Source organism: Lepidothrix coronata, unplaced genomic scaffold, assembly GCF_001604755.1.
Source record: "Lepidothrix coronata isolate B3197 unplaced genomic scaffold, Lepidothrix_coronata-1.0 Scaffold42, whole genome shotgun sequence".
NCBI classification, from domain to species: Eukaryota; Metazoa; Chordata; class Aves; order Passeriformes; family Pipridae; genus Lepidothrix; species Lepidothrix coronata.
In genome coordinates, this window is record NW_016690222.1 from 4,774,897 (window position 1) to 4,799,775 (window position 24,879).

The following is a 24,879-nucleotide window of genomic DNA, read 5'->3' on the forward strand; positions in this document are numbered from 1 at the left end:
GATTGTAAGTAAAATGAAGTAATTAATCTGATTAATATTGCCAAGGAAAACTGTTGCATCTAACCTCTATTCCCAGGCAATTTGTGAGGTGATATTTTAAAGCACAACCTTGCTAACAGCCTTTTCTGTCTCAGTTTGGATTTTTTCATTGGTAATGCAAGTATTTTATTAGAACTGTTGATGAGATTTAACAGAAGATTAAGTTTTGGAAGGGGGGTGGAGCAGGGAACTCTTGCAAGTTACTTTTCTATAAAGCTTCAGTTACAGCTCTCTTTGGGGTATAGAGTTGAAAGCAAGGCTGGCATTAGTGTTCCAACAAGATGTTGCAGAGGTGTTTCAGATGTAACTATTATTCACAACTGTTTGCTAGTTATTAAGATAGACTCTAATCTGGGGCTGAGAAGTGCCAAGCAAAACTCATCACAACAGGATTTTAGTCCAGATAAAGGCCCTGCTGTCCCTGAGCTTTTCTTTAGATGTTATGATGAGGCTTTTCTAATACTCATTGAGTGAAAGTGATTACAAGGAAAGCATCAACCACAAATACTTTTAGTAAGCAGAACAGGGCATAAAGCCACAAAGCCAATGTACTAATGAAAAGGTCAATGAATGCTTACACGAAGAGATGTGATTCTCCCCAGGCAGCTGTAATAGCAGTGCACCACCAAACTTGGCCCCTGTGCCACTGAGAACCCAGTTACTCGGTTGTCTTTCTGAGTGGTTTTTTTTTGCCCACAACTGAATGATGAAAAAATCAGACACAGTTTATTTGGCTGCAGGCTGCTATGGGATAGATTATGTCAGGAAGTTCCTATATGTTAATTCAGTAAAAAAGTTTGCCTGCTTTTCCCTTTTTTAATAATTGCAGTAATAATGTGTCAGACAATGTATTAAAAGTAGTATCTTTAAATATTATCTTTAAATAAGAAGTTAAATGTACCTCTATCAGAGTCTAGTGATTTACATTTTTTATCAGATCCTGTTTTGTTTCCTCTCTAATCTCTTAGTTTGTTTTTAGCATGTCTTATTGGTTTGACATGCCCGCTTTGTCGGCTAAGGAAGATGCAATAAGACAGTCTGGAAATAATGTCATTCTATATTGTAAGAATTCTCAGAGGCATTGTATAAGCCTGCAACCCACAATTTTTTCATCAATCATTCACTTGAGCCTCTGTTTTTGAAAAATAAAATCAATAGATATTCAGTCTAGATAATTTCAGACTTTTTTAAAAGGGCACCATGTTTGGTTTTAGCTTAATAAGAGCTTGAAATTTCTCAGAAAGCACTGACTTAAGATTAGGGCAGGCAAACTATTTAGCTAAAAATGGAAATCCTAAAGCAAAAATACTATACCAATAGTCATCAGCCAGAATAAAGCCTTTTCACAGAATCACAGAATATTCTGAGTTGGAAGAGACCCACAAGGTTCGAGTCCAACTCTTAAGTGAATAGCCTGTACAAGGGTCAAAAATAGAATATAATTATGTATCTTTCATGTCAGCTGACCTTTAGCAGACTTCAAAAGCTTCTTGCAGAGTGATTTGTCTTTTCTGATTCTTTGGTCATCTTGCCTTGGCACTTTCACTCACTAACAAAATGTACCTGATGGTCCGCCAGAGTTCAATAATGATTTCTGGGGTTTTTTTATACTGCTTTTAGATTTTCCCAGTCTGTACACTGAAGTTTTTTTTTAAATTAATCTCAGAAGAGATAATGAATTTATCTCTTAGGTTCCCAAAAATCTAGGAGCATCCGTTGTCAGATATGCATTTGTGCTTTTAAACTTGACCCCATTGTACTGCTGTATCTATTCTGGTAATACAGTCCTCTTGCATGTATACAGACAACAGGCACCAAAGAATACAAAGAGGAATGCTGGAACCAAGAAAGAAAAAAGTTAGAAGACAAGTATTGCTGATATATATTAAAATCTCCAAATGTACACAGTTTTAATCCCTTGGTCTTTCGCTGCATCGAGTTGGAATGGCATTTTTAAAACTGTCAAAAATTTAAGCCCTAATTTCCTCTTCTGGTTTTGCACTTGTATATGCATTAACCCCAGATTCAACCAGTGAAATCTGCATCCTCAATATGAAGTAGGTTTTTGCTCTCGCTCTGTCATTTAGCATGCTTTCCAATAGCTTATAAATAGTCTAGTTACCAAAGCTGAAAATTGAGGTCTGCCTAAAGCGTCTCCTTCTCATAGTATGTTAATATGCATAACCATATGCTTTTCTGATTATATTAAAACCTGTACAGATGTATATGATAAGATTGTAGTTCCTTTGAAAATACTATAGCAATGTGGGATATGTTTTTAAGGATAAAGGTAATCTTAGACACAAAATGTCATACACATTAAATACAACATCTAATTGTTGTTATGTAGGAAGGAGGAAAATCTAACAAATGTACTATAAGTTCCTACAAATTCTGGCCATAATTCTGAGGTTCTTTTTTGCCAATGATTTTTCAGGAATGAGCTTGCTCACAGTTGTGCCAGTAATTCCTGTCATCAGACTGGCACTTCAAAAGCAGCCTTCCGTATTTGTACTCACCCTCCCAGACGCATCAAAACCGCATTCACAGCCCTCCTCCTCTGGTAAGGGACTGCAGTGACAGTGGCAGAGAGGCCATCGCATTAACAGAGTCAGTCTGAACTATCTTTGGTGAGCATCTTTTGCTCAATGTCCATATGGGAAGACCTACAGCTTGGAATGAGTTGCTTTTTATTGCTCATTGAAGTTGTGCATATTGCATACATGAGGGAGTTTCTTATCTCTTTATTCCTCTGGGTAAGCATCCTAGAGGGATTTAAACTGAATCTATAAAGGAAACAGCCTGAAATCTCTGACAACAGTTTGTGTATGATTTCATTTACCACTAGCAGTGTTTTCTCCCTCCCTTCCCCATTGATGTTTTATCAGCGCAATCAGGAAACCTTGAGCTGAATCCTGATTGCACCAGAGGAAATGAACAGTGGATAATTTCAATATTACCATCTGAGGCTCAAAGAGTTTCAAAGGAGAGAGAAAAAAAATTAAATAAAAACACTGTTCACTATTTATTTAACACACAAATGGTGAAAAATATAGCAGCATTTTAAGAACAGAGAAATCCTGCTGATAATGAAACAGCTAAAATACTTTCTGCGCTGTATAACTCTCCTAGTGTGTAAGTGGGATCTGAGTAGACTCACAGATGTCCCAAAGTTTCCTATTCCAAGCAGCTGTGGTTTTGTTTTGTTACACAATTACATACAGAAACATCACTCTCTTTATCCAATTTAATTATAGAGTCTAATAGGAGACAACTCTTCAAAACCAGTTAAGATGAAGGTGTCCTTTAAGATCACTGTATGAAAATCAGCTACTCAAAAGACAAGTGCATGCAAACCATACAAATAAACTATTCAATTGCATGAATAATACTGCAAAGAAAGATAACATTTACAATTAATAAAAGGGAGATATCATTACCATCCAAAGTGGTACGTACCTTGTATATCTCCTAGTTATGTCTTAAGAAGAATCATTATTTTCTTTCCACGACATCATGGGAAGCATCAAGATTTTCTAAGTTATTCTGCTGAAATCTTGATTCTGTAGTAACAATCATCAAATCTAACAAATATTTTGTTTACTACGAAGTACAGGAGATTACGTGGGACTCGTATAAAGGACTACCAGGTCTTCTTTGCCGTGCCAGAAATGCTTTGTTGGGGGGAAAAGTTAATGTGAAACCACAGTGGTATATAGGATTTGCACTGTTGATTTTTTCACTCCAAGAAGACCCATTTCTCCTCTCTGGCTATTTAACACTTTTACGAAATTTTTATGAGCTTGCTGTTACAAATAGCCTCTCTGGTTTTTTGCTTCTTTTAATACTTGATCAACTTAACACCTATGTTTAATACTAATTTATGTTTCTGAAGCTTAGTGGTAGTTAATTAAAATGGAAAGTGAACTTTTCAGCCCATTGGAAAAAAAAATGGGACAAAGAAAGAAATTAAATTGTCCAATGTAATTAGAAACTGAAAATTTGTTTAATTTTTGATATTAGAGATGTTTTTGTATCAACACCAATTCACTCATTTGCATTTGGATTAGATACAAGAAGCAGATGATATTTGGCCTGAAAACATTCTACGTGTCTGAAGGATTCAGTATCTTCTCAGTCAATGTTGCTTACATCTTCTCACAGAATATTGTATTATTTTGTACCAGAGGCACGTTAGTGATGTGAGGTTATACAATGTGGTCATAGTTTAAGCCCAACCAGCAACCAAGTCCCACACAGCCGCTCGCTCACTTCCTATCAGAAGGATCAGGGAGAGAATCATAATAGTAAAAGCTGGAGAACTTGTGGGTTGAGATAAAGACAGTTTAATAGGGAAAGCAAAAGCTTTGCACAAGCAAAGCAAAACAAGGAGTTAATTTACTGTGTCCCATAAGCAGGTGTTCAGCCTTCCACAGGAGACCAGGGCCCCATCACATGTAACAGTTACTTGGGAAAACAAATACCATTACTCCAAATGTCCCCCCACCCACTTCCTCTATCTTTCCCCTACTTTATATACTGAGCATGATGTCATATGATATGGAATATTCCTTTGGTCAGTTGTTGTGACCTGTCGTGGCTGTGTCCCCTCCCAGTTTCCCATGCACCCCCAACTTCGTTACCAGTGTGGCAGTAAAAGCAGAAAAGGTCTTTGCTTTGTGTGAGCATTGCTCAGCAATAACAAAAAACATCTCATATTATCAGTCTTGTGTTCAGCACAAATACAAAACATAGCCCTGCACTAGCCACTGTGAAGAAAATTAACTCTACCCCAGATGACACCAGCATGAATGCCAAAATGGAATTTGTAGTCTCTTGTGCTTTTGGATCATACCACAATGGTGCACAGCCAGAGCTTCAGGGACTGATTTTCTAGCACTCTCAGCATTAGAAATACATCTGTTGAATTGCTATATTCCTCCTTGTCAAAAGTAATATGCTGCTGGAGAGAAACACATCGAGTATTTTAGTGTGCAGATCAGACTTACCATACTTGTTGTCACAAGATCAAGAAGCATCCATGTTGTCTTTTATTGATTCAGTCAAGGCAGAAACGTCAAACACCCTGAAAAGTCACATTGCTCCTCTAAACCCTTGATGAAGACATTCATTAAAACTCCTGACACACAGTGGGCTTTGCTGTTTCACAGTGCTGAAGCAACCACAAAGACTACCTGAGGAGTCTCCATAATGTTTTTGCTGAAAAGATCACATCTGCACAGCTGCAGATGGATGGATTTTTCCTGGCTGTGGGCTGTGAGATCAGAGCCAGCCATGTTGATGCTGCCCTTGGGGCACTGTTGAGACTGAAAGCTTTGTTTCTTTGCTGCCAGCAAAATGCTGAACCTGAGGCCAGTAGGCCACCCAAATCTGCCTCACACTGTGCAACCTTACAGCCTGCTTCATCAGCAGTTAATTATAACATTCCTGGACAGCTTGAACGCAGCAAACTGTGCAAGCATGGCTGTCTTGCTCTCAGTAGCTGATGGTTTTGGATGTACTCGATATATGCACAGCCTCGGTCTCTCTCTATTTCACACCTGCCACCCTGCCATCTGAGGTCAAATACCTCTCCATGCTCTCCCTCTCCTTCTCGAGTTCCTCTCTCAGTAATTGGGACACAGCCTGGCAGAGGTGCCTACCGTGCCTTCAGCACCCTTGGGAGCTAGGGCAGCACAGCTCTCAGGGTGCCAGCAGCCCCTTGCGAGGCCGGCATCCCTGCTCTGCCAACTCTGCCCTGTGTCCAGGGCATCTCCACATGCCCGCTTTGCTGGTGCCCAGTTTCTCTTGTCCCTCACAGGTACAATTCAGGAAAAGACAAGCTGATGGGAGCAAACACGGCTGTGTCTGGTTTCCCTGGTGTAGGCAGGGGGCTTTGAGAAGGGCTGTTCTCCTCCCCCAGCACATCTTTCCAGGAATATTTATTTGTGGACAGAGCCAATGAAGTCACGAGGGGTTGACACGCTCAGATTCAGATTGTTTTGTGCTGCGTACAGAAGGCTGATGGGATCTTCTCGATGACCATACAGACTGTGAATCCCCAGAAGCCATTCCTCAGGAGCTATCTGAAAGCCACAGGGCTGTGGGAGTGGAGGAAGAAAAACTGCAATGTCTGCAATGTCTGGGTAAAAACCCAATATTTCTGTCTTTCTCAGTGAAATGTCTTTCCTTCCATTTCTTAACCCAGCAAAGGGTCCTTCTCTTCTCCCTCCATATGCCATTTTACAGGCCTGTATAGCAGCACTGCCTACATCTCCCTAAGGAGGCACAGTGTGTTAAGAACTGCATCAGGAGTGCTGGAAGGGCCCTCCCCCTGCCAATTCTAAGGCCTCTCCCATTTGGTCCAGAAGCATGGAAGGTGACCTGGGAGCATTCTTGGGTGTGGGCATGGGTGTGGGAGGACTCAGGCTGTCCGAGGGGTACACCCCTGGGGTACAGCCTGGCAAAGCTGCATATGGATGCAGACCTGCTGCCCTTCTTAGCTGGCAAGCAGTATCTCAATGTCTCACATGTTCAGGATTATTATTTTCTCCTGCTTACATTAGCCATTTTTTTCTATCTCACAAGCCTGCCATTCTGCAGTTCACTCTTTTGTATTACCTTTATGGGAGCTACATAAAGCAAACTACTCATCTGTTTTTTGCTTGTGGTAATGCAGTTTTTACATTAATTTCCTGTAATAGTTCTGCCTAGCTTCTCGGTGTTGTCATCTTTTCTTCTGCAGATATTACAGTAGCTTTTGGGGAAAGGTATTTCAAATGTTTCACCATTCAGCAGCAGACATGCCTTTTAATATTGTGTAATGATAACATTCATATTGTGTTAATCCTTGATGTTGTGAACTCAATTGGAAATGATGGCATGAGTATCTCTACTGAACTTTATTATTGAGAGAACTGTTCAAAATTAGGATTTGATTTTCTTTTGCTTATTTTTGAATTTATTTCTGTCAGTAAAATTGTTGAATTCTACAAACACTTGTCTATGTATCAAACTTTTCTGCTCTAAGTCTTTTAAAGCATCACTGTGAGTATTCAAGTCATTATCTGGGGCAGTGTTTGCAGAATCAGGTCTTCAACTTAGAGCTTATTAGAAATATTTTGACTAAATGCTTTTTGGAGGAAGATATTACCGAAAAAATATTTATAGCATTGCATTCAAACTTTTTGAAAATGTCGATTCTGTAAAAATGAAACACTTCTGTCCAGATATATTTTATTTTTACCTATACATTCCAATTCTCTTTCCCTAGACCTTGTTCCTAAATTGTTAAAAATTTTGTTTTGCTCCTTGTCTCTAGCCCTCAGACTCAGCATCTAAACCTTTCTGGCTTTATTTCTTTCTTCTTTTATCAATCCAAGAGTTTCTTCCAAGTGTGATGATATAATTAATTACAAATTGTTGGTCATAATAGTTAAAATTAAAAGTAGGCTGTGAGTCAGGGTGGACAGGTCAAATAATATTAGGAAATTATATTTATTTTCATCAAAATCTTTAATGGACATGTAAGGCAAGGCAGATACTGTTTTTCTTAAGCATATTTAAATTAAAACTCAATTATTTCCAAATAATATAATATTTTTCTGAATGTTAATACTACAGTATCTAGGGATTTGATAAAGCATACACAAAAAGTTTATCTTCTGATTTGCAACAAACCCCGGGTTTATTCCAATTAGATAAACAGTTTTTCTGGTGATAGATAAGCTATGATTAGGTATAGTTTTTTTAGACAGAAGGCTAAGATTTTTTGCTTAGATGTTATTCCAAATGTGATATAATTCACATTTAGATCTGTTGCTCACATAAAGTACTGGTGTCTAAAAATCGTATATAAGCCAAAATTGCCCTAAAGGTCATGAATATTTAGCTCTGTACTTCAGGTCAGTAGCTTTTTGCATATTTGTTTCAATGATGTGTGTTAACAACAGTAAAGGAAAAAATTTAATAGTTCATTTGTCTCTCTTAAAAGTTAATAAACATCTGATAGTGTAGCCACTGAAATTTCACTTCAGTGGGAATAGGTCCGAGCAGTAGCTTTCCCTTAATGAGAAAATGAGTACAAAATACACTTTGAAAAGTAATCTCATTTCTAACATACTTTCCAGATACCTTCTAAAGCCATTGATAATGCAGGTCATCGAGAAGTGTTCATACTCTTGCTGACTCTTTTTGGAGCATTTCATGATGTTTGCCCTCTCTAAGTGCCAGCCTATGAAAAAATATAATTTGTGTCTTGATTCACAAAAAATGAATAGCCATCCTTAACTCTAAAAATTATAGGGAAGGTCAGAAACTAATCACTCTGAGCCAGCAGGTTCAGAAAACAGATAGACAGTAGATATGTTTTTAAATTTCCATTAATTCTTTATGTTCAAACTCTCATTCGCAGTAGGGTACTTGTAAGCATGATTTTTGATTGCTCAAGGTTTAAATCTTGTGCTCAAAGGTGAGCTAACCTAATTGCATAAATGCCAAAGCATGAGGAGAACTGAACATATACTTCATTCCCTCTTCTTGAAATGTCTGCTCATATTAAAAAACACCTGGATATTGTTCTCCTACTTCGATGTCCCTTCTGGGTATCCGTTCCATTTTTGTAAATGATTTTACTAACTGTAATATTCACAGCAAGCTTAAAAAAATATTAATAGGAGTCGAAACTTTATTCTTACGTTTCCTTTCTCCAGACTCGTCAAGAAACATAAAAAAATGTGTGATGCCTTGTTCAACCAATACCAACCAACAGAACCAACCAACAGTTAACATTAGGCATGCTTAGATTATTTTTAATACTTTCTGAAAAAAACTGGAAGCTCCTTATTTATAAGTCATGAACAGAAAGACCAAGTTCAGTAAGTAAAGTTGTTACAAGTACTAGGTATCAGCTAGATTTGGAGCTGAAATACTTTCATTAGAATATAAAACTCTAAAACTTCTTAGATACATAATAAATAATCACTGTCTGTATGCTTTGAATATATTTAGGGAAAAAAATGACATGAGACCTCATTTTGGCATTTTTCTTATTAAGAAAATGTCATTTAGCACTAATGTTCTCATTACTTCAGACTAACTTCACCTGTGCCTGTATTTCTGACAGGAATATAAACTAGTTGATCAAGATGATGCATCTGCTGCTTTCAGGATGAAGGCTTAAATACAGCCACTTTACTCAGTGGAAGAGTTTTACTTTTGTCTTGGTCTTCTTTACCAAGGTAACATATCACTACGGTGAGCTGTTGGCAAAATGTGTGTACTTGGTAATTAGTAACCTCACATTTAATAAAATCATGTGGATTTTCTTATTTGATATATAATCTCATTTCTCTAATAAGTTAGATTATGTTAGGAATAGTGTATTTTTTAATGGTTATAACAATCATCTAATTCATCCCCCCACACTTCTGTTTTTATTTTCTCCCTTGTACTCAGTTTTACTTGACATCAGAAAACAAAAAGACTAGTCTGGCCTCAACAGCTCACTTTCTAGAAGGGCCTGAAGAAAATAAGCTGTATGCACAGATGGTTGAGATCTGGAGTGTACCAAAGATGAGTCAGTTCATTCATTTAACATATCCTTCTGGTTTTTGTAATGCTAGAGTGCAGTTCCTTGGAAATCTCTGGTGAATCCAGAAAACTTTGCTAATGTAGTTTAAAAGAAGACAGAGTGTTAACAGTGCTGTTTCAATTTCTAATAATGAGTTTCCTTCTCCATAACTAAAGGAGAGTGAGGCTATTATTCAACACAAATTTTCTCCAGAATTGTCAAAGGAAATGCAGGGAAATGTTGACTTCCACAGAGTCATGAGTTGGCCTGGGAGGCAAGCCAGTGGTGGTAAAGAGGTCTTTGATACCTACGGGTGGTAGGTAGCAAGGTAAGACCAACTTTATGCTTGGGATAGACCAAAATGACACACATTGATAGATCCATTTCTACAACTTTTCATTTTTAAGTCTTCTAATCAAAGGTGTGGACAAATAGATGTAAGTGATTGTATTATTACAGCTTAGAAAATGACTACTTTTCATCTGAGATATACTAGCTGATTATTTATGTGCTCCCAACTTGTTACTAACATACTAGTTTAAATCTGATGGTTGAACTTTTTTAGTTTGCAATGGACTAAGAGTATATACACGATTATTTAATATGTTTAAACTGATAAGAATTACATTAACATTAGATAACTCGATTTTTTTTTTTTTTATTAAGTGACCCTATTCAAAGATGCTCCTGTGGCATAGGGAAGCATAGTATAGGAGAGAAAACTGTCACTCTTTTTGCCTTTTCTTTTTCCTTTTAATATTCAGTGGTGCAAGACTTTCCAGTCTTCTCAGACTTATATTTGACAACTATGCAGTTATTGCCATATTAAATACCATCACTAGTTGTTACAAATTAATTATTGCAATATGTCAGGAAGTAACTTGATAGTCAGATTGTGTGCTTGCTTTGCTCTTCTCAAATAATCTGCCTTTGCAGTAGCAAAGCTTTTCAGTAGTTATTCCTTGCTGTTATGTCATGCTGTCCTCTTGTTCTCATCTAATTTTCTCTCTCCCAAAAAGCAGTTAATTAGCTGAAGAAAAGAGATGCCTTATAGTGAATCGATACTGAACACTGAAACAAACGTCATACCTCCAGCAATCTACAAGCTTGGGAGAGGTGAACAAACAGATGATAATGTTGAGAAAGAAGAGTACAGAGAATAGTTTCTCACTTGTTATTTTGAAAAGAGGGATCTTCTTGTGATATGACTTATCTCTGTAGTACCCTTCGGTGAAGGTAGATTTTGTGGTTGTATCATCAGTGCACTGCCTTTGCTGTGTGCTTGTGGGGTGTATGCTTTTTTATTTTTTGTGTATGCTTTTATTTATTTTGTGTTCATCTCTGATGTAGTTGCTGTTGTTTAGTGGAATAAATACAGTAAATAAGCCCCTAAAGGTGAGGAATAGGTGACCTCATCTGAAGAGATTGCTCATGGCCCAGGTAGGTGAAGTAACTCTTGCTCCCTAATTTTTGTGATTTAAGTGCATTGGACCATTCTTCCAGTTCTCTGCTGTAGATTTTGTTGGGTTTGTAGGTGCCTCTCTAAAGCGGTCTTAAAAAGAGACCCGTTGGTATTTCCTGTTGACACTGAAAGCAGAGTGAGAAAGAACAGTCTCAGTTTTCCTCTTCAGCATGAAGATCTTTAAGATTTTTTCTAAACAGGTATTAGCCTATATTTCAAGGGAATGTTCTCTTCAGCAAAAATATGAATGGTTCACATTTCCTTATATTATCACGTAACTAATCTCTATCCTTGAATGAAATCAGACATGGATTTATGCAGGGCACATTGTTTTGTGGCTTAGGAAGACCCACACAGCCATTTAAGAAGACAATCTCCAGGATCCTCAAAAGTGCCTCATTGCAGAGCTGTTTCTGCTGTATTTCATAAATGAAAAAATAAATGGTTCTCTTGACAAAGAGAATGGGGAAAAGTTTGGCATATAGCTATAATAAAAAAAAGAATATAAACCTTTCAGATGGAGCTCATGGGTTCTGCTCTCCACACTACTAAAGTGTTAATATAAGCAAAAAGTGTTACTTTCAGTATAGTTGTGGCACAAATGTAACATTTACTGGCTCAAAGGAGCAATTTGTGAGGCTGAATTTTTGTTACTTCTTTTGTACGTCCTCTGTTGATCAAGATAACATCTTTGATTTTTACTACACTATCTTAATGTTTTTATTAACATATTTAATGCATGGAATGCAATGAGTGAGAATAATTACCACTACATGGATCTCTCAGCAGCATCTTTAGATATGTGGATCCCTCCAAGAAATGGCCTTATCTAGGATTTTTGAAGTGGTGAAGCAAAGCTTTCTTTGGCACTGAGAGAAAAGTGTTGAGAAAAGTGTTAAAAAAATGCTCTTGGTTAAATTGCAGCCATGACAGATCTAAAATTTACCCTTATGCTTCTGTACAGATTCTGCTTTAAGCATATAAGTAAAATATCTGTTTTTTTGAATAGGGTACAAGTTTAACAGAGTTGAAAAAATTGTCAAAAATTCACAAGGTATTTGTGGTCCTCAAAGTATGTTACTGGCTTGCCTAGTTTTGGGTAGGGGTCAGAAAGAAATCAATTGTTTGTAGTCTCACAATAATAAGTACTTTTACTTTTCATAGCTGATCCTAATAGCAAAGGGCAGTTGCAGATAAGCTTGGATCTTTTCTTCAATGGCTCTTTCAAAGAAAAAAGATCCTCAGCCTGGGGCCCTGTTGTAACTGTTCACTGACTACAATCATGCACAGATTTATTTCATTACATGTTTCCCCTCTCAGCTCTTGCCTGTGTGTGGATTGAAATGGGTGTGCCCACCAAGCTGGTACAGATGGTTGTGTTCTTGGCTATTGCACAGAATTAATTGGTGTTTCCTATTCTATATATGCCCTTACATTGTGCATACTCCAGTAGCTGAGTGCATTGAACAATGTATATAACATCTGTCACACATTTATTTTCTCCCTGATCCTTTCTCTGGGAGGGGAAAGATGTGCAGCATGTTGTCTTGCTCTGGGAGCAGAGCAAACAGGCTTTAGGAGGATGTCCTGGGTCAGCAAGTCTTGTCTCTGGCTGTTCAGACTTCTTACTTTACATTATGCTCTTGTGAGCTGAGCAAGCTCCAGTCTAACATCAGATTTCTTTGTGCTGCTATTGAAAAGCTGTTATGCTACTTTCGTGTAAGGATTAGAAAGCTTTCATTTTCAGCTGCAAATTTTCTGCCTTGTGTTTTGCCTATTTCACCTTATGTCTATGTTGTTATTGATCCTAATTAGCTTTTCTCCTAGACTCTCTAGCATGCTTAACTGAATTTATAGACAACAGTCTTCCTCTTACTGCATATTTTGGTAGGCTGTTGTACTGTTGGTACAGGTGTAACTATGTTTGAAATAATTGTTATTTCATCAAAATTAAAGCTGAGAAAAATCATTCAAAGCAGATTTCATTTCTTGAAATCATTAACTTGAACTACAGCAGAATTAGTGTTGTACTGATTCATGACAAAATCCCATCTTACTTTAATGTTTAGGAAATATTACTACATTTATTTTCTAATATGCATTGCCTAAACATCTAATAAAATTCAGTTTAGTTCCCCATCTCTCCTTAAGTGAGACTTTAAGAATAATCCTACTAGTTTCAAATGAGTTTGTGTTGAACAAAGCTCAACACGAAATTGCGAAATATATCCTAATTTCCTTCCAAAGCATACGGTGCTTGCTAATGGCAAGTCAGTGATGAGGTTGTCCTGCCTCCTTCTCGGACCTCAGGCAAGTCATCAAAGCAGTATGGCTCAAACCATACTGCTTTGAGCTAAATCCCTTGATGACTGCAGGTTATGTATGGCCTTTAAATACCTGGAAATGCCTCCATCTGTGTCCTTCTCAGCATATGACAATCCCTATACAAGGCCTCATTGTTTACCCCTATGCAGGGTTGGCAAATGGGACTGCTGAGCCCACAGGGTGGGATGCTTGGTGGTGTGTTCCCACCAGGCACAGCTCTTCCTCTCTTCTGTCCTCCCCACGGTCGTGTAGAACCATGGCATTTCTCCTGCTCTGGGGTATGTCTGGCTCACAGAAAAAAAGGAGACTGACCTGATTGCTGAATCTGGTGTTGAGTCACACACTAGAAAAGAGGCCATTCTGCTGTGTTTCAAATTTGTAAGAAACTAGGGTGCTTCAATGCAAAGGGCTGGGGAACTTCAATTTTGTGTTTGACACTAGATCTAACAGGTTTGTCTGGAGTCTAGTATGACTATGACTGCCATAGTGTGTGTCTGATCTGCAGTAAATGATCCACGTGTCTGAAAAAATGCACTCATTTCTACTGGATTTATACAGAAATGCCTGAACTGTCTCATGCTAAATGTTCTTTCTGATGGCTATACCTTTTGAGGAGTTTTTTTAATTTATTTATTTTAATGTTTGTGTGTATGAAAGAATTTAGGCTGATTTAGAAGTCTTCCTCTTTGCCATTTGCTATTTCAAACTGTTGCTGCAAATGAGGAAGAGGGACCTTTTCAGTCATCCCTTGCTCAAAAAGCTCTGGGTCTAGAAGTGATCAGTGTATTTGATGTTACTCTCTCAATAAATTAAGGAAACATTTTGGATGTGGATAGCATCAAATTAGTGCTTCTATTTTTGAACCATTTCTTGTTACTCTTAATAGATATATTTTTTTGTAATCCATCTGTTCCTTCCTCTTCCCTGATGGATGTTCATCATAAATCCTTTGCTCATGGCAGGCATAAAATATTCAAAGAAAACTTGAGGTTTCACCTGTCTCCATAGCTGAAGGCAGTTTGAGTTTTGTAAAGCTGTTGATTTGGCTTGCTAAGTGTATAAATAAAAGTGAATTTGAGAATCAGTTTTTATACTGTTTGGACCACACAGTTCAAATATTTCTATACTAGGAAGGGTTATTTCTGAAGTTGTTTCTGATTGAAGTCTCCTATTCTAAGAGAAATATCAAGCCTAAATATTAGCTATCATGAACACTGGTCAGTCAAATTAGTATAAGTGGCTTTCAAGACGTTACCAGATACGTGTGTTTTAATTTGCATTTATCTTTCATTCACTTTTATGAGCATAGACTGTGTATGGTACAGAATGGCTTGGAACTGAATCCTTTTTTTCTCTTTATTATACCTGTTTTTCTGGATTAGCACAATTGTCACTTTTGCCATAGAAATGTTAATAAACCTTTATTCTCACTGTCTGATCTGTCTTTATCCTCTTTTCTACCTATCTATCCCTTCCTTGTTTGCCTTTAATACCCATTGTTAAATCAATGTAAGGAAAGAAACTTGAAGTCTTCAGGTCAGTTAAGACCTACTGATACATGGATAACCTGTTCCACTGAACTCTGAGTATGTTCGCTTTGATGGGTCCCCTTTGCTCTTCTTTCTGCTAATGGTAGTTGATTTCTGGGGGAAGAAGCTATCCTTTTCCCACCACAGTTAAATGCATTATATAATCTAAGCCTTTTTTTTTTTTTTTTTTTTTTTTTTTTTTAAAACCAGGAAATTATGGGGAAAGTGGAATGGAAGCCTTCAAAGAGCTGGCTGCCCAAGAGGGTCTCTGCATTGCTCACTCTGACAAGATCTACAGCAACGCTGGGGAAAAGAGTTTTGATCGCCTGCTCCGCAAGCTGCGAGAAAGGTTACCCAAGGCCAGAGTGGTGGTTTGCTTCTGCGAGGGAATGACAGTGAGGGGGATCCTCGGTGCCATGAGGCGCCTGGGAGTGCTTGGGGAGTTCCTGCTAATTGGAAGGTAAGACTCTGAGTGGGATTTCTCTGCCTGTTCTCTCCCTTTTGCTCTGCAGGCAGGTGTTTGATTTCAGAACTGTGCAGCTTAGCTACCTGCAATTTCCATGTTTACTTGTCTAATGAATGAAAAGAAGTGGCAAGATGGCAGAGCAGATCTCACAAAAGGGGATATGACTGTGTATGGCAGCTTAATCAGAGGTGATACCTTTTGCAGAAGTAAACACTAATTACTAACTCCTTTATATGGATATATGACATAAGTGTTTTTGTGCTTTTGCACACTCTAGAGGAATGTTTCACAGACAGAATTTAGAACAAAGTAGGGAGTGAAAGAGTCTAGTTACAGAATGTGATCTGGAAGTGTGAAGTGACAAAATTTCATGTGTTTAACTAAAGATGTCTCTTGAAAATTTGAAAAGCCAAATTATTGAATGGTTTTGATTACTTGAACTTTTTTCCAGTCTTGTGATTACAATCTGGCATTCTCAGTTGCACACTGTTCTGATCTTTGCTGTTGAAAGCTGGGGCACTGATATTATGCAACCTTGTTTGGTTTTTAAAACATCAAACTTGCTGATGTCTAAAAGAAGATGTATGTGTGGTTTTATATTACCAGAGTAACAGTGCAGACAAAGGGTGTTTTTATTAAAACATGAATGATTGCTTTTTTCTACTAGAGTTTATCTTTGTAGGCATTCACTGAAACACGGTAATTTTAGTTCTATCACATATAGCCTATCCACATTTCCATTTTTGTGATAGTTCTTATTTTGAGGCTTCTTTGACTTCCACCTTGATTTTTGCAATGTCTTTATGTCCTTTTTTCTGTCTTGATGAATCTTGTTCAAATGATGAGGACTGATATTTTGTCTTCTTTGTTAGATCGATAATGTCTGTTTTAATACTTCAATTTACTGTTTGATTCTTTCTTATTTATTATTTTAAAATTCCTTCAAGAAATGTTTAAATTAATTCCTTCAAGGCCTTTGATAGTTGTGTCCACACCTATTCAGCTTCTGTTGTCATCTCATCTCATCAGGCTTCTTTTTCTCCCTTTCTTTCCCAAAAGTCTTTGTGTCTGTCATTGTCATGACTGGAATCCTCTCCTTTTGCTCTGTGCTATCATATTGGTCTCCCCCTGATTGTATTGCTCCTCAAACCCCACAGTTATGATTTCTATGCCAGATAGCTAATCTGGCCCAAGTAATAGTCTGAAAACAACCAGTCACTCTTAATTTTTTTTTTTGTTGCAGTCTTTGTTTGTAATCTATTTGGAGCAGAGGCTGTACCTCTAGAAGGTTGTGAAGATAAGATGTAGAACATCTGGAGAACCCTTAGCATTAAAATGAAACCAAGAGTAAGGTGATATTGAAAATGATATTATGTCCTAGATTGTGTACGTGTGGTTCACAGGCATCATTCAGTTTGCATCAACTGAAATGAATAATGGAATGCTTCACTACTGACGTGTTTCAACTATGGTTTTTCAGTTAATAGAAGAAACTGACTATAAAAGAATGAGTCTGAGTGACAGCATCTCTGGTCTTTTAGTAAATGTCCTGGAGCGTTAGGTAATGCTATGCTTTCTTCATGTGTTGTCACTGTAATGGTGTCCCATTGTTCACCTAATTTTGGTGTTCCTTCTTGATGCTGTCCATGTAGAGAGCCAACAAAGGAATTAAGCCTCCTATATTGAGCACCAAATCTAGGTACTTTGGTAGTACAAACCTTAGTTTCCTATTAGACCACTTACTAGATCCCCTACTCCTTGGATGTATGGAACATTTCAGCTTGAAATTTTGACGATAAGCCTTTACCAAACATTATGGTAATCTATGTAGTTCAGTTTTTTGTCTTAGAATTTGCCTAACAGTGTTGCTCTTAGCTTTTTGTCAGGAACACTCACCTATTAAATGCTAATAATGGAATTTTTTTGGGAATCACAATGTATTGTTCAGGTAGATTTTCACATACCCTTCTTTCATGATGGCAATTGTGTCCCTTTTAGGGCTGGGTGGATTGTGTCAAATGTAAAATAAGCCAATTATTGCTTTGCACGGTCTGGATTGTGCCCATTAGCCTGCTGAAATGGTATTATAGGGCTTGCACGTTTTTTGTGTCTGCAGACCTAAAAGACATTTTCTTTGAATTGTCCTAATTAAGTGATTTTTAAAAACGGCAAATCTAACTTGGAATAAGCAAGTTGTAGCAAAACTGCAGTGCTATGAATTTGGTCATCTATATACAAACAAGAACTAAGGCACACATTCACATTACTCTGATGTACTGTTTAGTCTTTTTTATTCAAGTACCCAGCTAAGCTAAAAATCAAAAGCCTTTTAAGAACATTCTTTTAATTGAGGGAAGTGGGAGTGAACGCAAAATCAAGATTTTTTTGCAATAGTGAGCTAAACAAAGGCTTTAATTTACTCACAGGTTTATTATCAGCCATGTTTTATCAACCTCATCCTCTGCTCTGACTCACTATAAAGAGGAATTCTTTGCAAAGAAACACCTGGGTAAATAACTCTCTTCCTGCTACATCCTCAATATTGTTGGTCAAAGCAGACAGGAATAGCTTAGCTTAACTAAATTCAAGGTATCAGAAAGAGAGCTGGGAAATAAATTTGACTTCAGTTTAATCTGAATTTCAGTCTCCTGTGTTAGTGAGAAGAAAGGGAATTTCCCTTTCTGAATCTGGAGGGAAGCAGGAATTAGGACAGAACAATAGAATAGGTTACAAACTGGCTTGAGGTAGAATGGCAGATGTTCTGAAATTGATATAGTGTTTCAAATGTAATGGAGAATTCAGTAAGAAACGTTGTTAAACTATGATATCTATAAATCTATATGATAACTATAAATCTTAAAAGTGACTGACAATGAAAGGGAAAGAAAGAAAGAAAAAATTGATCATGGCTTTTTGTGTTATTACAATTATTGGAATAGTATTGGAGTAAGCAAAGGCAAAAATTATGCTAAGAAAATTAACTGTACTCTTAAGGGAGTTCAGGTGATAGCTCTTTTAGCAAAAACTGGTTTTGATGTGAAGAGATTATGTAGGAAGACGCTCAACATCATGTTTCTAATCATGTTTATGCAGGCCATTGGGTTTTATATTACTTAATAAGCAACAATTAGATTTTGTGAGAATCTTGCAAGATGGATGAATTTCCTATATATCCTCTGGGATGGAGCATCAAGACAAGGCATGTAACTGACTTTTCAGCATCTGTGTGGGTAATGCAAAGCAAATGAAAAACACAAACAAAATACCCAGTTTGAAGAGGTACTCTGAGTTTATTGGAGAAGAAAATTTTTTAGATAAATAGTTGGAATGAAAATGCTCTTTCACAATTTGATCTGTTAAAGTCCTCCACACAATGGTGTGTGTAAAAGTATCAGTAACTCTAGGAAGGAAGGGATATATTAGTGCATATGCTGTTTTTCAATCTAACATTTTGTAATGGACTATGTATAGCTTTACTTCTGTAGGCTTTCTGAGCTTTCTGATGTTTTATGATCTCCATTAATATTGCTAATGGGCTGTTGTAGAACTATGAATTGTAAGTGATGGTAGGGTGACTTTTCCTGAAAGTTTGAATGCTTGGCAGTGAAAATATGGTTGGATTCTCTGCTGTCAACCCAGTGCTTTATGGAGGGCAAGTCAGTCCTTTTCATATATCTAATAAAACCCATTTAGCGTAGGATGACAGAGCTTTCAGGATGCATAGTGTAATGAAATTTTTCCTGACTGCCTTCACTTCAAAAGCCAATATTAATAATGGTGGTTTTGGCATTTAACTTCACACTTTCTGAAATATTGACAAGGCATTACCAATGTAAGCTGTTTGGCCTTATTATCTGACATTGCTGGATAGGTTGAACTTGATTGCATCCAAGTGTAAGAGTAAACAACTTGGCGAGTTGACAGAGAAACGTACCCTGGTGTAGTCAATGCCAGGGAAACAGGGCGTGTGGGAGGATTTTGGCAGGTGCCTAGGGCAGTTGTCACCTTCCAAATCCTGGGATTTTACGCATGTACAGTCATGCAATCCCATTGAATTGGTACAACACTTGACAGAAGAGTGCCTTGCCTATCTGAATCAGATCCATCAGACTCTAAAACTGAGACTATTGAGCCTTTGTTCAGCTCCATCATGCCAGAGAAAGGAAGGCCTCACCATTTGAGGACACCATGGTTAAGGCAGGGACCCAAGCCATATTTACACTGATGACCTCACTTGTTAAAAAGAAAAACTGGTAGCAGAAATTGATAGGTCCATAACATCCTTTAGTAATGGAGGAGGAAGAGTCTGGTCAGGAAGCTGGTACTTCAGCAAGGAAGCAGAAGGAGGAGGTGACAGAAGTTTCTCACAATTCAAGTCTATTTTAATTGGCAATAAATTGTCTTAATTTGCCCCAAACTGAGCCTCTTTTGCCTGTGATGGTATCTATTAAGCAATCTCCCTATCTTTATTTTAACCTGTGAGATTTTTCACCCAATTTTCTACCTTTCTTCTTTTGAGTGAGGTAGTTGGCAAGTGGATGGTTGAATGTTTGGCTGCTGACCAAGTCTACCCACCACAGATGACACAGGTTGCACTGCCAAAAGCATGATGTTCTGTATTTCTCTTTCTCTGTCCTTCAGTTTTGATATCACAAATAAAATAAATAGGAGTATCACAAATAGCGCATCCCATATGTGTCTAAGAAGACTGCCTGCCTCTTCCTCCCAGAATAGTCCCTAGTGCCAGTGGCTCATGCATTACCTGCAAAATGACAGAGAATATTCTACTGTTATGCTGTGATGTTCTTCATAAACAAGAAGGATATCTATCAAAGGATACTACTGTTTTTTTAAGTTAGACTAGCTGAAAGGAAGATGCTGTACTCTGTTCTCCAATGCACAATGTCTTAGTCGTGTTTAACTCTATTTACAAAAAATTATTATTAGCTATTTTTAAGTACGTAAGAGATACGAAGAAATCAGTAAGAACCAACAGTATATTGTCAATGGGGAAAAAACACTGCCTTGTGCTAGCCTATATTATCTAGGATAGGTTTGAGCCTTGTAACACTGAAAAGAAATAGTAGATATGACATAGTGTTGCTCATGACAGTGTTTTATGCCAACCAGCTGTGAATGGAAATGTGGTATTGGGAAAACTGGTATTGCCAAATGTATACAATAGAATCTAAACCACTAGCATGCCATGTGCAGTTTTTCTGAGAGGGCAGTCTCAGTGGTAAAACTCAGTGGCTCAAAAGTCCAAAGTAAAGATGAAAACACAATTGGCACACTGGAAAAAAAGAGGAAGATAGTAATTTAAGAACCAAAGGTTTACTTTACAAGCATTTTGCAGTAGGAAGAAGACTTTTATCTTTCTGGTACCTCCATAGCCAAAGATGGTTAGAATGACTATTACTCATGAGTCTGTTGTTGTTGACACACCAAGTTAGTGGAAGACTGTTTAAATATGTGTTCAGAAGTAGTCAGAGGTTTAGCTCTGTCTGGATTCAAATTGCATTCATAAAATATCAGTGTTCTAATACTTTCGAAGTCTAACTGAAGTTGACATTTAAGCAAAGTATTGTCAATTTAAATAGTCCCTCGTGGCAACATCCGACCATTTCTTGAACATTATCAAGGCTGGTCATAGGACCACTGCTAATTTTAAAGTCTGAAACCTCAGAACATGTCTATAAAAATTTTTATATCTTATTCATTCAAAGTTCTATTTGTAGTTGCAATCTAACACCTGTTTACCATGATTAGAATTTATAATCAATGTGGATGAAAACAGCATTACATAATGCAAGAAGACTCTGAACGAGCCCATTTTGTCTACCCTCTAACCTAAAATAATATCAATCCATGCTAAAGTGGGGTTGCATGTCAAGTGTCAATTAAATAGGCATATATTTGAGCGGAACTGCATTTTATTTGACTTTCTCTGTAGTTTGCATTTAGAGCTCATCAATAACCATTGGTTGCTTGTCGACAAGGGATGATGAATTAGATATAAGATCTGGGATTTTAGAGAGCATTTCCATGCTTACCTTAATAACAGAAACAATGTTCACTTACACAAAGACAAAATACGAGAAGGGTACCTGTTTTTTTATGGTAAAGTGGGATTTATGTAATCCAGAGGGCAATTTTTTAAATGTGGTGTTTTTTTTTTTCTTTTCATTTCTTGCTTTTATGTGACATGAATTAAACTAGCTTTTGTATATAATCAAATCTCACTTTCATATTGGCATTCAGAATTAGCTTTAAAAACATGTATTAAAACCTATGTAAATTCCTGTCCCAGATTGTCCAAGAAAGACATGAAATCTTAAGTCTCCAATAGCTTGAAGATATAGGAAAAAGCTCAAACCCTTCATCACAGTCTTTCTGGGTTGATTTTTTCATATGATCTTTACGATTTTCTGTTTTCATATGCCTATGTATGCAAAGACTTCCTGAAAGAATCGATTTTATAGGGATTTAAGGCAGATGTGAAATGATATGTTTAAATTGTACTTCAGTGCTTGCAGACTATCTGTGGTAAGAAATAATTAACGGAATATAATATCTAGATAAAATGTAGCTTTGGGTGTTTTTTGGTCTTAGACAATGGTCAAAAGTCACCATGATTTCTATACAGGAGTTTGAGAGAAAAACAATATCCAGACTATTGTTTGGAACATTAGTTGTCATGTGTTACAAAAAATAAATACAACAATTTACCAAAACAAAAATACATGCATAAGACTAAAATGGAAGCAGCATTGATTACTAAAATACAGATATGTACGTTAAGATATTTTAATAAATACTTACTCAATTTTTAAAGTGATATGAAAGGCTGATAGTTTAACAAACAGGATATGTGAAAACATGTTTTGAGGCAATGTGTGCTTTTTAATGGTAGTCATTAATATACCTTTTTCATAAATGATTGCATTGAGAGGAGAAAAGGGACTGGGATTTTCATGTTTCTGAATGTGTAGTGCGATTGATCATAAAAGCAAATGAACACTGTCTCATTTGCTTAAGTCACCAGAATAGTGAGGAATAGAGGAAACAAAAGCATACAACCAAGTGTCTTGAAGCACATTACGAAATGTGATGTTTGAACTTCATGATGGGAAAACTTGTGGGGACAAAACCCTCATGTTTCTAGATTTCTGGTTAAAACTTCTGTGAGTTTACGGCTGAGCTTAAGGCTGTTTATGTTTCTTACATAGCAAAGGAAAACTAAGACTTGATTCAGTGTTTTCAAATTGTCTTGGCAGGGAGAGTTATCTAAGCTTGTAATGTTCAAGAGAATGCAAGGAAGGAACAACCTTGACAGAATTAATTTACCTTTAAATTTCCTGCAGTGTTCCAACACTGAAAAAGTGCAACAGTTCAATATCTGCTTGTTGTCTATGAACTAATATTGATGTTAGAATGATTGAGTTATTACGTAGTGCTATGTATTGCTGATGGATTATTTCTTAGGCAGTACATGTTTTATCGTGCCACTGCAGAAATCAGGAGCTGGATGGCTGCTGCTCCCCTGGAAGGATATGCTGTACTTTTATGTGAATGCATCATATTGAACGATGCTACTTCAAAGGTCTTTGCATAATTTATATAGGGCCAGACTTTTTCAGGCATGTCTCTGTGAGGCTGTGAGACCCTAATACTCTGAGCTTTGTAATTTCTAGAGTTTCCTTTTGTGCTTTTTAGTGCTCAAATAGAAATGAAACTTAAAGAAGTTTTAGTAAAAATGTGAGCAAACACCCCCCCCAAAATATAAAGCTCCATAATTTTTTGTCAGGTTTAATTAATTCTAAGCAGCAAATTGATTACTTTTTTCAAGAAAAACAGACATTGAAGATGAATCTTTCCTAGAATATTTCATTCTTTATTATTTAAGAGTAATTAATTTCAGGTTTCCTGCCAAGTCTTGGTATAAAAATAGTTTTTCCTCTACCAGCATAGGAATATATACCATCACTTCTAGTAACAGGTCCACTCTTTGGATCACTAGAAAAATGCTTATATTAGAGGTAATTTATTGACTGAAGGTAATGAGAATTGCCTGAGCTGTGCTCATGCAAACAACACTTATTTTGACAGAGAAATGCACATCAAGGAAAAAATAATTTAGGCTGCAATTTAAACATCTTTCTACTGCATTCTGGAAAACAGTAACTGAAATATTTAGAGCTCCTGAAAATAATCAGCTGGCTGCATTTTCAGTGCAAAAATTTACTGCTTGTTTAAGCCTTTGGTTCATTGACCAGAGAAGGTAAAATAAAGAGCAGGGTAAGATTTTGTGGGGAAAGACCATATATATTTCCATATACCACCTGTTTTTCATCATTTTTTTTCTTTCCTTTCAAGAATGCCCTTAACCTAATGAAGAACCCCTGGTACCCTTCCAAGGCTGGAAAATGTGCACAGCTTTCAGCAATCTGAGGAGCTGAATTCAGCTGAAAGGAGGCTAGCCCTGAAGCATCTGTATGAACATGCAATGTGGAATTTTTTGGTCATGGAAACATTGTAATCAGGCAGTTAAATACATAATGTCTCAGAAGCTGAAATTAAACTGGAATCAAGGCAATTGGCCCATGTTGGTAGGTCCTTAGTCGGTTGCTTTTCTCCTGAAATTTTCAGCCAAGACAAATACTTTTGATTTCTGAGGCACAGTAGTGCTTTAGGACCCGCAGATATCAAGAACTCATTTCATAAAGTCAAAGCTGGCTCTTTCATGTTTCACTATTGCCTCTTCAGCAGTACCAGTCTTTTTTGATGTAGGACTGAAAGACTGTGGATCTGGCCAGCTCTTGACCACATTTCACTTCAGTCATTACTATCTGCATCTCAGTTCAGTTATTTGTACCTCAGAGAGGGAGAATCAAAGAGAATTTTGTTTCAAAGCCTTGCAAATTCGCTGCTGCCTGATAACTGAACTGGCACTTATTTTAACTGACTTTAAACCATATGCATTATTCACTATGAGCTATTTGTGGGTAAGCTTTGGTATCTAGGGCTTATACAGTTATTTTCCATGCTGGTGATTTGGCTGTATTTATTCATTCTGTGGAGAATAAGTTCAAGTTTTTTTCCTCTTGGATTTCCTTTAGGAAAAGACAAGGGATGCATTGCAAGTTAGAGTTAGAAAGAAAAATATACTACCATTGTTTAGTTTAGAAGAAATGGAATGTTATTTTTTCTGCTTTACAAAATAAAACTCAATTATTTGGTTTCCATCCCAAGAAGACATTACTTAGAAGAAGCTGAATATCAGGTCTTCTATGTTAACATAGGAATTAGGAAAACTACATAATATGTCAGATTTAAGCACTTCTGTATGGAGAAATGACAACATGAACGTGACTCCAGTCATGGTTTCTGCTGATTTCTGACAGGTGGTTGAATGACTGTGAGTTGCTATTTCTAACAGAAAATCTATAAATTTCCTCTACTCTTTGTCTAGTGTATCTCTGAGTAT

General features: G+C 37.0%; 1 protein-coding gene across 5 annotated transcripts in view; it reads left to right on the forward strand.

Moving 5' to 3' along the window:
- The window catches only part of GRM1 (glutamate metabotropic receptor 1), a 185,117-nt gene that overhangs the window by 20,924 nt on the left and 139,314 nt on the right, over positions 1-24,879 (forward strand). For all 5 annotated transcript variants that reach the window (XM_017813758.1, XM_017813759.1, XM_017813761.1 and 2 more), the window contains exon 3: positions 15,137-15,386. In XM_017813758.1, the coding sequence (XP_017669247.1) occupies positions 15,137-15,386 (250 nt within the window). The remainder of the gene's footprint in view (positions 1-15,136; positions 15,387-24,879) is intronic.